Consider the following 16,992-nt stretch of genomic DNA (forward strand, 5'->3'; position numbering starts at 1 on the left):
CCAGCAAAGAGTAGATAATGTAGAAGATGATGTGATGTACGAGCCCTGGTAGATGACAAACCAACGTTGTTAGATTGAAATTGCTAGAAGACAAAGTCGATGGTAGCAGGACCTCTGAGGATTGAACAGGCCCACTGCATGGTGCCACAGAGAGGTCCAAAAGATTGTCCTTGGGCGATCATCCTAAAATTACTAAATTATGCACACAAACTGAGCATACTTAAAGCGCTGCACTCAGGAAAAACCCTGGAATACAATAATAAGCACATATTGTGCTTTCAAGATTACTCAGTGAGAGCTGCAGCAGCCTGGAAAACATTCTCACCCACATGCTCGAGATTAGTTATGAAACATACGCTTCAGTTTGCTTTATCCAGCTTGCCTGAAGGTTTAGATCAATGGTCAACCCCAAGTTTTTGACACAACTAAGGTTGCCTTACAGTTTGTGGAAGGTTTGGACTCTGACCCTGTCAAAGACAATTAAAGGGTGAGCACCTTGTGAAGTGGTCTGGATCTAAGATCTGTGGAGCCTAGGGCTAAAAATTCCTAGTGAGATGCTCTTGGCATTTTTTTGCCACCACCCTCAACCTCCTGAGGGTCAGAGCGAAGCATGGTGGAAAATTAGGCGGGGAAAGAGGAGGAGATTTAATGTACTGCTTTTCTGTAGTTACAATCAAAGCAGTTTATATATTATATACAGGTACTTTCTCTGTTCCTAGTGGGCTCACAATATAAGTTTTTACCAAGGGTAATGGAGGTTAAGTGATTTCCCGGGGTCACAAGGAGCTGCAGTGGGAATCAAACCCTGTTCCCCTAGTTTGCAGCTCGTAATCTGCCATTCCAGTAAGCATTCATAAAAGTCACTACATGCATGGAGAAATCAGAATGTAATGGTTTTAAAAAGTACCACTCAACCTATATCTTATGATGTCTTAGAGGAGTGACTACAGCATGTCTCTTTAACAGGGGCTTCCTTCATGCCACTGGGCCACATGTTGACTCAGAGAATAGCCTATCAGATTGCCACTGGCCTGGCTTATCTACACAAGAAGAACATCATATTTTGTGATCTGAAGTCTGACAACATTTTAGTTTGGTCTCTGGATGTCAGAGTGCTCATTAACATCAAGCTGTCCGACTATGGGATTTCCAGGCAGTCGTTCCATGAAGGTGCTCTAGGAGTGGAGGGCACACCTGGGTACCAGGCACCAGAGATCAGGCCTCGGATTGTTTATGATGAAAAGGTACGAGTAGAGTCAGTCACAGAGTCCTGCATGAAAAGAGTGAGACTATACTACCTGGACAGAATCTGAGAATCCATGTACAATGTGTGCCCCCACCCCCTCTCAATAATAATAATTTTAAAAAAAGAAGTCAACCTTAAAATTTGTATTCTGCTTAAAACCTAAGCAGATTACAATAAAACATACATAACTTATCATATCAATAAAACATCAGTACGTACTGAATATGTTACATCACAGTTTTTCTGGTAAAAGAGCCACTCTCTCTTGCAGGTTTCCTGTGTAGTTTGTTGGATTAAATAAGTAAAATCAGTAGGTGAGACAGTAAATATTCCATTAAATAATGAGTAGCCCAGCAGCTCTCTTTAAGCATTCCTGTGCTGCTGCTGACTTTTCTCTCCCTCTCCCTCCCCCTCCTCCTCTTGCCTCTTCTATTGCTGCAAGCTTGTTTTTCATTGTCTCTCACTTTTCATGTGACTCTTTCAATCTAGCCTCCATGTTGCCCACTCCCCCAAAGCAGCTCTCTAATCAGCCTCTCTGGCTCTCCTGCAATTGGCTGCATTTCATTACAATTCTGCTTCTTCCTCATCTTTCTTGCTAAAAGTGTTTGCAGGAGTATCATCTTCTGCTGATTCTCCTTTGTCTCCCTCACTTGGTTGCATTTGCCCCCATGTCTTCTGCCTGCTAGAGTTTCCCAGAGCTACTACATTTTAGAGATCTGGAATTTGCTGTGATTAATGCTGCAATAGAAGACCTATATAACCTGGAAAGTCATTGCCAGAGCAACCTATTTTTGCAACTGTGAAAATAACTTAAGTGCTGGGAGGCATTTCTACCTCAACGCAATGCAAAGTTAATTTACAGGGCAAACAAAAGAAATCCCATTGCATTTTGCCCTCCCATACTTCAGAGGAATATGTTTGTGTTTACAGATCAGATATTGGTTCCCAAGTGCTTTTCTAAAGCTATTAAAATGTACATTTATACACAGGCTAAAGTAAATCAGGCATTGCATATTGCTTCCTTCAGGTGGATATGTTCTCTTATGGAATGGTCCTATATGAATTATTATCGGGGCAACGGCCTGCACTGGGACATCACCAACTGCAGATTGCCAAGAAGCTCTCCAAAGGGATTCGTCCAATTCTGGGGCAGCCAGAAGAAGTGAAATTCCATAAGATGCAAGTGCTGATGATGGAGTGTTGGGACACAAAACCAGAGAAGGTTAGAGCAGAATGAAGCAGTGGGAAAATAGGAAAAGGAAGCACCATATTCTTAAGAGAGAATTTTGCATCTCTTGTTCCAAGTAATGTTCACTTATTTTCTGTGACTTTTTGGGTATTCCTTACAGTTTGAATTTTGAACATTTTATCAGCATGTACAGTACAGATAGCGAGCAGCCCATGAAACTGTATTTTCATTAAAGCATGCACAAAACACACAGTGGGAATGTGTGTAAATTTGAACATGTAATTTCCACATGGACTTTGCCTCCCCCAATTCTGTTTAATGACCAAGTCATTTTCCCCCTAGAGGCTAACTTAGTATAAATCATTTTAGTGGAGAAACAGACACATAAGTTCACTTGTTTAAAAGTAGAGACCCAAAAAAACAAGAGAAATGCCCAAATTGAAAATATAAATGTAAAGACATTAAGGCTCAGATTCTGGAAACGACACTAACCGTGTGTCAATTACACGTAGGCACTATTACCAGAATCGCGGCTTATGTCAAACCTACGCACTGTTAATGTAAGCCAAGGTTTTAAAGACCTACATTACTGGTGACTGGAGAATCTAAGGTCATTTCCAGCCATAACCACGCCTACGTTGACCTTAGGCGCCACTAGACATCATGATGATGTCACAATTCCAGTGCCTATCTGGGGAGGCGATTGAAAGTGCCTATTGGGTTTTGAATGGCGCAGTCAGTTACTGCAGCAATTGAGTTAGGTGGTGGTAGGGCAGCTACTGCCCACCTAACTGACAGAATATGGCCAACTGGAAATATAATCAGGCACTCAGAGCAATAAAATAATTGGGTAAGTGAAACATTTACATCCCTGTGCATTGCTACATATATAAAAGTCCATTGTTGTCTTCAAACATTTTTCAGCAAGATGAGTGCTTCAGGGGTTTGGGGAAATAACTTAGTCCAAAACTGAACTAGTAGTAGGGCAATATATCAGACATGATTGCAAAACATTAAGGGTAAGGAAAGGGAAAGAATAAAAATGTAACAAAAGAGAAGATAAAAATAAAACACAAAAATAATTTCAAAATAGCATATGTCATCCCCCCATCACTCCCGAAGCCCTATGCATAAAAAAGGATATACTTTACCATCACTGTTAGAGATGTAAAGAGTATCCCAACAGGCAAAGAATTCGGAAAACATATGGGATAAAGAGAGAGAGCAACAGGATTAACTGTTCTAGCAAGAGTTAGACCTGCTCATCCTGTGATCATAAAGCCTAATCAGAAGAACTTTGTAACTCTGATCAAATTACTCTGGCTCACTTAAAAAAAAAAACCCCAAATGAATAGAGCACAGTAAGGGACATTTAAAACGAAAAAAAAAGAACGAGGTACAGACACCAGAGATGCCAGAAGACTACAACAGAATCAAGTACCACAAGAAAGCTATCCAAATCTTGGCCAGTTAAAAAGAGAGAACTGACAGAGCTCAAAAATCAGCTCAAAACAGTAATAAAACCAGACCTTAACCTTTTAAGTAAAGTACCAAAGTTTCCAGATAACAAAGAATAATCTTGCACTGAAACTGTGATGACAGGCACTGTAATTGCATCTACAGCAGGATGCCTAAGTGGGCATGGTAGGAGACGGAGGGGCCTTAGACACCATTAGGAATGATTCGCTAAAAAACTTAGGCAGTAAAACCCTGGCCTACATTGCAGACACCTGAGTTTTCTGGTAGGCACCATTAGTTGTGATTGACACGTGGCCAGCACCATTTTTCTAGGATGACCTTCAGATGGAGGGGCTTGGGGGATGCCCATCAGCCTTAGCAAGGATGCTGCAATTTTGGTTGGGCCTGGATTCACTTGGCTATGCCATCATCTCATCCAATCTCAGTAATGATCACAATGAATGATACCAAAGGCAAATAAAATGTCTACTTGAATAAGCAAGGTGCATATGACCCATCTGCTAGTGATCTTAATTCCTCCATAATGGACACAGTGACTGCTTTTGTACTATAACCCCGACATTAGTTATTTCTATTTTATAACAATTAACCTATATCTTCCATTTAGCCCCTTCTTTGCTTGACATTTCCCTATTTCCTTTCAAATTCCCTACATTTTTGTTTCATGGTCAGTATACCAAAGGGAAGTATTTCTTTGTGAAGGTTTGCCTCCTCTTAAAGGGACAACATCATCTAATTGCTTTTCCAAAGTGTCCTTCTAAGATTGTACCATTAAAGCAATATTTGTATTTTTTTCATAGTAATTGCTTACAAGACCTCATTAAATTTATCGCCATTTATTTTCCCCCTAATTATAGTCTTCTCCATTGTATTAAATTATAATCAAGAGGTTACAGGTAACATTAGGCCCAATTCTACCAAGCAAGTGCAAAGTGATGCATATTGGAAAGAGGAATCTAAACTATAACTATGTGATACAAATTTCTATGGTAGAAATCATGGAGGAGATTCTTGTTTAGGAAAACTGTGTATCAAATTTTCTTTATCTGTATCTGCTGCCCTTCCCCTCTCATTATTCAAGCATAGACAAGTCAATCTTATAACCCAGTGGATAACCATCAAACAGAATGAGAACTTTCTTGTTGGTAACCATGTTTCTTTTACAAAGGTCAGTCTAGCTGAGGTATCCATAATTTAATTGTTGTGTTTCAAAGATCTAATATTAAACAACAAAGACGAATAGGACTGCCTTTCCACATTTTTCTTGGCCACTCTTTTCAACTGTATCAAACTCTTCTCTTTCTTCTTGTCATCCTTGAACTTAAGTTTATTATCCTTGGAAACTTTTCTACTGCTCATAACAGTTCCAGTCAACATCAGAGTGAAAACAGTATTCTGGTTATGATTAAGGCTGTTAATCTTCTTAGGCCTATATCCCCTATCTCCATATTAATCACAGAGATAATATTTAAAATACAATATAAGAACTGTATCCACCATGCTGTTACCAGTTAAGCCCAACCAAAGAGCGACATCTTCTGGCCTACTAGGTCCACACTAAAGGACTATACCAAGGTGTGCCTATTTGTGGTACTGTGCCTGAGAGGACTATTCTATAAACATGCATGCAGAAAAGCAGCTTCACACTTTGAGTGGCAACGTACTTGTATATTAGGATGATACAAAAAAGTTGCTGTCATATTCTATGTTTAAGGGCCAAAATATGTAGGTCAAAAAAGATAGACTTCTTGTGGTTTCAAAAATGGACATTTTCTCCACCCGATGTTTGGATGTTTTTCTCAAAACGTCCGTGTTGGACTTAGACACCTATTGAGAACGCCCCTCCGGGTAGAAGTTGTTTTGTGCCTGTAAGTGCACTTTTTTATATGTTCAAATGATGCCTCGGGTTTGTAGAATCATCTCCATAAAGTGTTAGACTGTTATGTGGAATTGTAAACTATGAGCTTGTATGTCAATGCTAAACAAAATCACTTCACTGCTTCCTTAAAGTTCAAGGAGCAAATGTGGGATTTGGCAGTACAGATGACTCTCTCAGATTGAACGACTGGGATGCCTGCTCAGTTTGCACATTTTGCTCATGGGAGTAATTTAAGGCTTAAGTTAAACATGAAGCTTTAAAACTGGGTATGTAGACATGATGTCAGAGAGGAGAGCTTTTTGGCAGATTCAGCTCATGCTAATTTAAAGTGTTTCCCTGCCCTCTGGGATGGCGATTTATGGTATCGTTTACTAATGGGTAGCACATGCAACCTGTCCAGTGAATCCACAAGTGAAAGTTGGAGTTGGGTCAGGGGGGGAAGATCTTTGTGTTTGCTTTCTATGGACTGCTATGCAGGTGAAAAGTGGACAGACTGGGAGAACTCTCTATTTTCAAAGGGAAACTCTGCAAGACTTTCTCTTTGAAAATGAGCTTTGTAATACTTGTGGAACTACAAAGCTGTGTGGAGAATACCAAAAGGGGAATGGTTTTCCAACTCCACAGCTTGAACAGATGCTCCAGTGGGATTGATCTGGCAGATAAGTGAATGTTCTTCTGTAGCTGCTGTTCAGAAACTGGAGAAAAACAAAAAAAGTATTGACACAAAATAGGAAATGCCTCAAAAGACTCTACCACTTTCACATTTTGTTTTAGGAGCTATATCGCAAAGTAATTTTGTGTGGGCCAACTTGTCCTACATGGTTCCATAGCATCCCTACCTGCTTCTACAATCCCTGAATCTGTTTTATGATTGATTATATACTCCTAAGTCTGACCCCACATTTCACCTCTGATAGGCTATTATAAATGTTCCTGTGATGGTATTACCTCTCCCGCAGTCCTTGCAAATGCATCTCTGTCTCTTTCTCCTAGCGCCCCCTAGCTGCCTCTGTGGTGAAGCAAATGAAGGACCCCAGCTTTGCGGTCTTCATGTACAAGTTATCTTGTGGGAAGCAGACTTTCTTCTCCTCTTCTCCAGGGCAGGAGCACACTGTGGTCTTTTGGGATGGCAAGCAAAATGAAAGGTAGAGAGCTCTAGCACTGCAAATTATAATGCAGGTTTCAACTGGTAGAAGACCTCAGTCATCTGCATATAAGCTATATTTACTGTGAAGAAAGCTTCTCAGATCCAGCATACCACATCAAAAACTGAGCGTTTTGGCTCAGGGGCAAGTGCTGTACACTGCCTTGCACATAGTCTCAGGTCTGGGGATGTTGCAGAAGCAAGTCCACTCAGCCACTTGAGGGGGGAGGGGTAAGGGAAGAGGCATGTGAACCATAACTCAGTGGCATCACCTAGGGCATGAACTGAGAGTCCAGATAACTGGGTTCTTGGGTGAGCTGCAGCCTCTGGCCCAGAATTGTTGCTGTGTTGTGATTTACAAAATAGGAGAAAAAATCCTGGGGTATTTGCAAATGAAGGCACATGGTGCTCCCAGCCCTCATTCCAGCAGGAGTCTCTGCTCACTGTCAGTGAAGATCAGAAGGAATTAAAAGGTACTGGGAGGGTAAGTGCAGGGGGGGGGGGGGGTGCCAGGTGCCATTTTCCATCCTCCCTTACTATGCACTGCATAGTATACAGGTTACAAAACATTGTCATTGTGGGTGATTTCAACCTTCATGTTTCTCCTTCTCTTGGCTCAAGATTTCCTTTCATTCTTATCAGTCTGATCTCCAATAACATTCAACTGTTCCTACATATATTGCAGGACATACATTGGATCTTCTTATTACTTCCATGGCTTTTGCTTCTACTGTCCAACACCTCAACACAATTCCCTTTCATAAGAACATACTGGATCAAACTAGGTTTACCATATTTGTGAAGATAAAAAAGAGACTATATCAAAAATAGCAGGAGAAAATAATCAAACATTATAATCACAATTATAGATTTTTCAAAATCAAATACTCAATAACTTAGAAAAATCTCACCCAAAAAAGAGGACATATGACCCCCGCCCACACTTCACCCACAGCCCTGCCCCACACTCCACCCATTTCCTTGGTCCCCCTTCCCATCCTCTGTACCCTTTTAACGCTTCTCTCTCTCTCTTCCTTCCTCCAATCCTTCTCCCCCAAGGGTGCTTCTCTCTTTCTCCAACCCTTCTCTCCTGTGGGTGTTTCTTTCTTTCTTCTCAACCCTCCCCACATGTGCCTCTCTCTCTCTCCTTCCAACCTCCCCTCCCATCCAACACTATCCTACTGCATGCTCTTTTCTCCAGCACTCTTTCCTTTCCATAATGCTACTCCAGCCCTCCTCCCTCCCTCCATGCTGTTTCTCCAAACCGCTCCCTTCTTACTGTTTCTCCAGCCCCCTTTCCCCTCCCTCCTCTGACACTGCTTCCCCTCACGACTTCTTTAGCTCCTGATTCCCCCACCTACCTGTTCCCTGGGTCCGACCGCTGTAATTTAATCTTCAGGTAGCCAGCATCAGTAATGAGGTGAGCCTGCTGCTGCCAGCCTGCCCCGGAAGCTGTGTCTCTGCAGTGACTTCCTGTTCCTGCGTAGGTGGAACCTGCAGAGAGGCAGCTTCCAGGGCAGGCTGGTGGCAGCAGGCTTACTTCTTTGCTGCTGCCGGATGCCCGAAGATTAAATTACAGTGGCCAGGCCCAGGGAAGAGGTAGGTGGGGGAGTCGGGAGAGCTGTCTAAACCCAGACAGACTCCCCCATTTAAAGAAAACAAAAATGTCCAGGCCCCGGACAGTCCTCTAAAAAGAGGACATAATCTAGGTTTTCCCAGACATCTGGTAAAACCCTAGATCAGACCAATGGTCCTGTTTTCTCAATAGCCAATCCAGGTCACAGGTAATAATAAACCCAAATAGTAACAGCGGCTTCCCCCATGTCTGTCTCAATAGCAGATTATGGACTTTTCCGCCAGGAATTTGTCCAAAAAAGGTATTTTTTTTCTTTATGTTTTTGTTTTATTCCAGACAGTAAAAGAAACCTTCAATGGACAGATCACTCATTTCTTTTGGACATTGAAATCTGTTGCTTCTACTTCCATTAGTCCTGCTACAGATATTCAGGAAAACTCATTGCGCTTCTTTTCTCCCTGCATTTAATGTTCTTCTAGTAGATGATGATGGCCAGTTCCCTTCTGCTCTATTTTAATTTAATTTAAATTATTTCTTATATACCGCTATACCGTGAGGTTCAAAGCGGTTTACAATAAAGATGCATTAAAGATACAATAAAATAAATATAAATAAAGATAGGTACCTGGAAGTTCTCTAACTGTCCCAAAGGCTCACAATCTAACTAAAGTACCTGAGAAAACAATTATTAAAAAAAAAAAATTAAAGTAAATTCCAGTCAGACAATAGGATCTGATATTAGAAGTTCATAAAGACGACATGCCAAGGAGTGAAAGCTGGTATGCTCCTTGAGTCCTGAAATATGAAGCCCAGCCACCAAACAATTGCTGATACAGGTTACAGAATTGAGGCTCAGAATACAATACATAGGAAAATTAATTCTCGATACGTTACATAGGAAATTATTTCTGGTTACATTACATTGGAAATTACATTACATAAGAAGTTACATTATATAGGAAATTACATTACAAAGGAAATTATTTCTGGTTACGTTACATAGAGGATTGGATTATCTGGTTTCCTTACGATGATAGATGGTATTAGTAGGAGATGTTAGGAATCAGGTTGATTACTTGGGTTTCCTATCCTTTGTTTCATTCTGCTTTGTGTCTTATGAAACAGCAGTTGAGACACCTTAAACGGTGTTGGTGTAAGGCCAGGTCTCTGTCTCATCAGCTGCGATTTAAGAAATGATTTACTATTTATAAAAGCTATTTCATGTGCTAAATGAGAAATGAATTCCTCAAGACTGTATAAATTTGTGAAACATGACAACACCTTTATCTTAGCCCCCGTCTCTCTTTCTGTTCATCAGCTTGCAATTAGTTTTAGGGATAAGGCTCTACATCTGGTACATTGTCCACTTTCATTCTTTTTGTTGGTGTCTAACACATAAGAACATAAGAAGTTGTCTCCACTGGGTCAGACCAGAGGTCCATCGCACCCAGCGGTCCGCTCCCGCGCGGCCCATCAGGTCTATGACCTGTGAAGTGGTTTCTGACCATTTCTATAACCTACCTTTACTTCTATCTGTACCCCTCAATCCCCTTATCCTTTAGGAACCTATCTAAACCTTCCTTGAACCCCTGTAGTGTGCTCTGGCCTATCACAGCCTCCGGAAGCACGTTCTTCTACTTCTCCTCAGGATCCTATTCCTTCTTACTGAAGTATTTTCTTCCATATCTTTATAGTTATTACCGGTTTCCTCTGAATGAAAACTCATTTCTGTTCTTCTATACTTTAAAGTCAAGAAAATGGATCCATCCAATTGGCCCTACAATTATCGACCAATTTCTGTTTATTTAATTTGTTTTATAGCCTGTCCGCCCCAGGAGCCCAGAACGGGTTACAATGGTATGTACATACAATGGTACATATTTGAGACAGAAACAACAAGGCTACAGTCGACAGGAGGACATTTACTGGTGGGAAGAGTCTCGGGTGCCACTTACAAACCTCTACTCTTTCATTTCTTTCTGAAATTGGTAGAAGACCAGCTATGCTCCTATTTAGATTCTATTAATGCTCTTCACTTAAGACAGATTAGGTTCTTCACTTACTATTGAATCTACCCTTCTTGTTTTTTTCAAATTTTGTTAGGTTGAACTTCAACAGAGAAATTGATGTTACTCTCTTGACTTTGGACCTTTCTGCGGCTTTTGACCTAGTGAACCACTCTATTCTTCAATATCTGAGTGATCTGTTTTAAATGATTTCAATCCTATCTGTCTAATTGTTTGTTCCACAGAGGTCTGTTCTTGGCTCTGTGTTGTTGTTTTTAATGTTTTCCTAGCCCTCTAGCATTTCTTAGTCAATCTGTGGATTTTATATGCTTAATCTACGTGGATGACATTCAGCTGTTAATCCTTGTTGAGTCACATTCAGGCTTTTATATTAGATGCTTCTTCCCAACTTGACAGGATTGCCAATTGGCTGGCTACTAATGGAGTGAAATTAAACCCCCTGAAATGCCCAATATATGATTTTGTCAGGAGATAATAATAAATTTATTTATATACAATAATACCTCACGGTTCAGTGCGGTTACAATAAGAAGTAAGAACTGTAAAAATACAGTGAATTTACACCACAAAGCACAGTTCATTATATATAAAATATAACATTAAGAAATTATTAACTAATCTAGATTATACATATTTATCAAACATACATTTTTAATGATCTTCTAAAGGCCTGGTAAAAAGAAGAACTTAAGATCAAACCACTAAAACTTTTGTTCCAAAGTCCTGCCTGAAAGGTTAGGACTCTATTAAGAAATCTTTTGTATACACAACCTTTTATTGAGGGAAAAAATAAGGTTGCGTTTCGTGAACAACGTCTGTTTTCTACTAGTTCAAAATGATCTGAAAGGTAACTTGGTATAAGACCAATTTAAAAATTATTCTTGCCTCTACCAGAAGCCAACGCAACTTTCGATAGTATGGTGTTACATCTTCAGTTTGCCCCTCCTATTCATGGTACACTAATCCCTTTGAAGGAGTCTTTTAATGTATTCGGAGTTATTTTTGATAGTCAATTTATTTTTCTCAGCAGATCTCTTAAGAAATGTTTCTACAACAATTGTGTTCTATCCACCCAGTGATTGACAAAAAGACATCATTTCTTTCACTTTATCCTGATACTGTCACACATAGACTATTGTATTCGCTTCCAAATGGTTTACCTCAAGCACATCTTCATAGACTTCAGATTATCCAAAATGTTTCTGTGAAGTGAAGAAATATGCCCCATCAGAATAAGACACACCCCCTCCCCCATTTTGTGGGGAAATGGATAATGTGAAGGACTCCGCTTGGTAGAGGTCGCTATCACAGTCTCTGTGCATGCAGCTTTTCTGACTAAGCCAACGTTACAGATGCATTTCTTTGCTTCCCACAGGAACTATACTGTGGTAAACACCAAAAAAGGACTAATAGAAGTACAGAGGATGAATTGTCCAGGAATGAAGGTGTGCTGCCAGCTAAAAATACACAACATGCTTTGGACTGCAACTGAGGTACTTGTATACATAAAAGCTTCGTTCTTTATTGCATGATAAAGCAATGTCGTCTACGTAGAAATTGTCATTTGCTTGCTCTGCTATAGAGAATGACACAGGGACAAATTTTTCCCTGTCCCTGCGGGAACTTATTTTCCCATCGAGTTCCTTTCCTGCAAGCTCCATCATCTGCACAAGCCTCAAACCCTTTAAAATCATAAGTGTTCAAGGCTTATGCGTTTAAGGCAGAGCTTACAGGAATGGGGCAGGGACAGTGTGTTCCTGCGGGGAAGGGGACATTCTGTGAATGCAGAATTATCAAACCTGAATAATATCTGTTTCCTGGTGCTAGTTCTGTCTTCCACACTCTCTTTGTCTCTTGTGACCTCTGTTTAATGAACCACACCCTTTACTTTCCTTAACCTTTAGCTCTTTAAGCCAATGATTCCCAAACCTGTTCCTGGAGGCACCCTGGCCAGTCCGATTTTCAGGGTGTCCCTAATGAATATTCATGAGAGCTAACATAAGAATTGCCACTGCTGGGTCAGACCAGTGGTCCATCGTGCCCAGCAGTCCACTCCTTAGGTCAAAGCCCAGTGCCCTAATTGAGATGTTTGCATGCAAATCTCTCTCATGAATATTCATTGTGGATATCCTGAAAACCTGACTGGCTTGGGTGCCTCCAAGACCAGATTTAGTAACCAGTGCTGTAAGCTCTTCATATGAACTCAGGGGCCTTAGGTAACCTTAATCTGACTTGTTTATCAATTTGAAAAAAGGAATGTTTGGTATTATTTTGACTTAGAAGCCATAAATATTTCCAAACTTGGATACCTGGAATTCAGTATTTTCTAATATTTGTGTGTGTCTGTGCAGACGTTTTACATATATTCAATGGCTGCACAGTGGTATCTTATCTAAAATTAAAAGTCATGTAAGTAAATACTGCTGACCTTTTGAGGAGCAAGGGAGAGTGACAATTAAATACAGATGAAAAATAATTTAGTGAAAACTACTGTGGGCAGATAAATTATAATCTGAGTACTTTTGTCTAGGATTTGAAAGGTTAAGAAATGTGTGAAACTATTCAGGTATGCTTTTTCAGGCTTGCTATTTGTTTTGTAATAAGAAATTAAGAAAATAAAATCAAATACTGATTATTTTTGAAAATAGAAGCATTATTGAGTTGATGAGTGGAGTCGGTATATAAAACCTTTGACTCCAGCTCCATTATTTATATTTATTTTCAAAATTTAGAAACCGTTATAACCTAAGCGGTGTACAAAACATCATCTATCTATATAGGTTTTGCACCACTTGCAAGGTGTGACTTCTTGAGGTTTTGGTTTAATTGATTTGACATTTGTGCAGCATTTTCGAGTAATTTGGCTTGTTCAGTTTTCTCAATAGTGGAGGGGATATTTGGGAGGGAGACAAAGGCTTTGTTAATCCTTGTTATAAAATGAGAGTTGTACAGAATATTGTTTTTTTATATACTTTATTAAATGATTTCAATATTCGAGGCTTGTGCAGATGGGATCAGACAGAGTTCGCGGGGACAGGTTTTGTCCTCGCTAAAGCCATGAAGTTCTAAGCAGTTTGCAGTAAGAGGACCACTTCATTCACTTGGATATTACACTGATTGAGACATATCCTGAAAAAAATGGGTTAATCAAATTATTGTTTGTGAAATAAGAAACTTAAGCATTAGAATATTTGCATGACATACAATTTAATTCTATTAGGAGTCGGAGTTGGAATCAGCACATTTTCACCAACTCCAAAATTGCTTTTCACTCTGACCCCACAGCCCTGGATTTTATGACCATTTATATTACTAAAAATATGAGTACTTTGTTGCCTCCACTATATATCTGACACAGAAATCTTTTTCCTCTGTTCCTATATTAGTTTACAGAGCATTTATTTTAGTGAGCTTGTGATATGGAGAGACATTTTTTGCTGATTAATAAAAAGAAATGTCATCAAAGATAGGTGATGGAGTTGGCAGTGTGTACAGAAAGCTTTTGCCTATTTGGTACATATATATTCATTTGTGGATCTTATGACAGTTTGGAGGGTTCTTGTATGTACCTGATAAAAGTGACGGCATAAAGTTGAAAAGATGAAATGTCTGCCACCTTTGCAGGACCAGAAGGTTTACGTCTATGGTCTGCAAGGCATGTGCCCTTTGAATGCGCCACAGAAGGTTGTAGACACACCAGCTGTTGTCACCTGCTTCTTGGCAGTGCCTGTTATAGAAAAGGTAAGAAAAGGCAGTTGTACCCCCAAATGATCAAACTGTGCTGTGCTTCTCTCCCCTTCTCAGTCTGCCTTGACAAAGAAGCATTTAAAGCCCCTTTGTATCAGTTTCCATTTTGCCCATGGTTAAGGTTCATATAAGAAGGGATCTCGGATACCATTTCAAAACCATTTACATTACCATTTTTATGTTCTTCAGAAATGGCAGTTCTTTGGTCAACTAATGGTAGCACAGAATATATATTTTCTTATCAAGGCAGCATTGACTTGTTCCCAAATGAGGAAACTGGTTGTAAAATCACTTTCTGATTAAGTTCAAAATGGAAGAACAGCAGAACTGCTTGTCAAAATTTTTTTTTGGGTGGGGAGAGAGAGAAGCGAACACAGAAACTGTCAGCAGCCTGGCCAGCCTTGTCTACTGTCTCGCAGAATTCCTACCCTGACACATATTTCCAGTTCCTTTCACGCTCCCTTCCCCACCTGCAAACCTTACTTAGTAATTCTACAGAAAGACATTCTCAGGATTGTTTAGTCATTTTGCAACACAGATTTATAATTCTGTCTTAGTGAAAAGGAACTTAGAAGATAGAAAAAGAATCCATGCCCCCTTCCTGGAGAGGCCAGTTAATATTCTTACATTGGCTTCCCCCACTTTGTACTGTGATGCTCTGGGGACTGTTAAATATTGCACAGAAAATTATATTCCTTGGAGCTTTAAATGAGCATGTAATATGGACAAAGATGACCTCTGAGGAGTTTGTTCTTAAATGTGAATGAATCTTAGGCCTCCTTTTACGAAGCTGCAACGGGCCATTCAGCGCGGCTCCCTGCGCTAGAAACTGCAGTTTCGTAAAAGAGGGGGTTCGTTTTTTCATCAGGCATTTGGGATCTCTTTGCTGGAGGATTAGTGCAAAAGGGGGACAAGGAATATTTTCTTCATTGGTTTTACATAAAAAGGGATCTTTGTGGGTGGTTATGGTGGAACTGTCCTATTGCTAAATGGAGTTATTTTCTTATTTCTTTCAATGGCTTAATTGTAGACCACTGGATTTGCTTTGGTGATTAGGCTTTATGTAGGTCTGAGGTTCAATTAATGCATTTTTATTTCTCTTTCTAGAACTGCTATTTGGTGTTTGCTGGCCTGTCCGACAGTCTAGTTGCCATCTTCTCAGTGGTACATGGCATCCCAAATGAGAGCTTCTCCTATGTCTGTTCACACACAGCCAACAGGTCTATGTTCAAAATTTCCGATGATGACCCACGACAGAACCCCTACCCTGTGCGGGCCATGGAAATAGCCAACCGCGGGTCAGAGGTGTGGTTCAGCAATGGTCCTGGCATTCTCATCATAAACTGTGTGACACTAGAGATCCTCAAGAGGCTGGAGCCCTATAACCCCCCTTCTTTGATTACATCCATAGCATGTAGCTCAGAGTGCAGTGGAGAAGAGATGGTTTGGTGCCTGGACAGCGAAACAAACTCTCTGGTAATGTACCGTGCCAGCACCTACCAGCTGTGTGCACGGTACTGCTGTGGAGACTGCAGTCCTCTTAGAGACATGTTCACAGTTCAGCAGCCTTCCAGGGTAATTCCTGCCACTATCTCAAGCATGTCCCTGTCTAGGAAGGGGCTTGACATGAAATCCCCAGCTGACATGACCATTATCTATAGCGAGGAGCTTGGGACACAGATGATAAGCCATCTGGATTCTCTTACAGACTACTGTTCCATGTCTTCCTACTCCTCCTCCCTAGCTAACAGAAATACCCTGTCCTCTTCCAGCCTGCTGAGCTCCCCAGTAAGCACTTCCAGTATACCCTTCTCCACAGACTGTGAGGAATCGGATAAGTGTCAGGAACTGAATCCTTCACCGGAGGGGCTACCAACAGAAGATGAAAAGACAAACCTGCAGGCTGTAAACATACTTGTGGTCGGAGACCTCCTTTGGATTCCCAGGTATTCCATTCTGTGAAATGCTTTATTTGAGTATATAAACAGTTGTATTGCAGACAGATGGCAAAACTGTTTGTTGTTTCTTTTAGCTTATTTTTAAAACAATGTTATTTACACTTCTACTGAAAAAGATCATTCTGAGCAGTTTATATAAGAACATTAAAATACAATTGAGTCAGTTATCAAAGGCAGCAATGATTTTTTTTTTTTAATTGCCGGCCACCGCATTTTAAAAAAATTATGTATATTCAGTGGCAGTATAAAAATAGGCCACATTTCAGAATATATGTATAATGCAGTCACTGCTGCCAGGGTTCGTATAAGGGAAGTTATCATTGTGGGCTACCACTAACTGATGCTGTTTTAGCACAGGTCCAATTTTATGCAATTAGACCTAGTCACTAATAACAGGGATTAACAGTAAAATAACACATCTTAATGGTGGCTCACTTTTATTACAAACAACACTGATTTCAATTTCTAGTGACATTTTTTTTTTCTTTAATTAAGGGGCGAGTTAGCAGTGTGAGCTAAGTATAGGACAATCAAGCCATTTTGACATCACTGATGAAGTTGGTTCTTATTGGTGGAGTGAGGCATTATGACATCACAGTATCAGCTCTGGTTGCAAGAGACTAGGGCCCAGATGCACTAAATTCTCCTATCGTCTATCAATGGTCCTTTACCTCTCTCGCCTGGCCTTCTGACTCAGGGTCCCAGTCCCATATTCAGTCCAGGTCCCTTTTGTCTTATGACTTGGTT

At 40.3% G+C, this 16,992-nt stretch overlaps 1 protein-coding gene and 1 long non-coding RNA gene across 6 annotated transcripts in view; one reads left to right on the forward strand and one right to left on the reverse strand.

Moving 5' to 3' along the window:
- The window catches only part of LRRK1 (leucine rich repeat kinase 1), a 149,377-nt gene that overhangs the window by 126,517 nt on the left and 5,868 nt on the right, over nucleotides 1–16,992 (forward strand). For all 4 annotated transcript variants that reach the window (XM_033919979.1, XM_033919978.1, XM_033919980.1 and 1 more), the window contains 6 exons: nucleotides 967–1,244; nucleotides 2,274–2,468; nucleotides 6,787–6,938; nucleotides 11,916–12,033; nucleotides 14,165–14,281; nucleotides 15,395–16,233. In XM_033919979.1, coding sequence (XP_033775870.1) covers nucleotides 967–1,244; nucleotides 2,274–2,468; nucleotides 6,787–6,938; nucleotides 11,916–12,033; nucleotides 14,165–14,281; nucleotides 15,395–16,233 — 1,699 coding nt within the window. The remainder of the gene's footprint in view (nucleotides 1–966; nucleotides 1,245–2,273; nucleotides 2,469–6,786; nucleotides 6,939–11,915; nucleotides 12,034–14,164; nucleotides 14,282–15,394; nucleotides 16,234–16,992) is intronic.
- Nucleotides 12,882–16,992, reverse strand: part of LOC117348209 — a 39,592-nt gene continuing 35,481 nt past the window's right edge. For both annotated transcript variants that reach the window (XR_004536931.1, XR_004536932.1), the window contains exons 3-4: nucleotides 14,110–14,267; nucleotides 12,882–13,669 (exon numbers count right to left, since the gene is read on the reverse strand). This is a non-coding gene — a long non-coding RNA (uncharacterized LOC117348209). The remainder of the gene's footprint in view (nucleotides 13,670–14,109; nucleotides 14,268–16,992) is intronic.

The sequence above is a fragment of the Geotrypetes seraphini genome, chromosome 14, assembly GCF_902459505.1.
Source record: "Geotrypetes seraphini chromosome 14, aGeoSer1.1, whole genome shotgun sequence".
In the NCBI taxonomy this organism is placed as follows: Eukaryota; Metazoa; Chordata; class Amphibia; order Gymnophiona; family Dermophiidae; genus Geotrypetes; species Geotrypetes seraphini.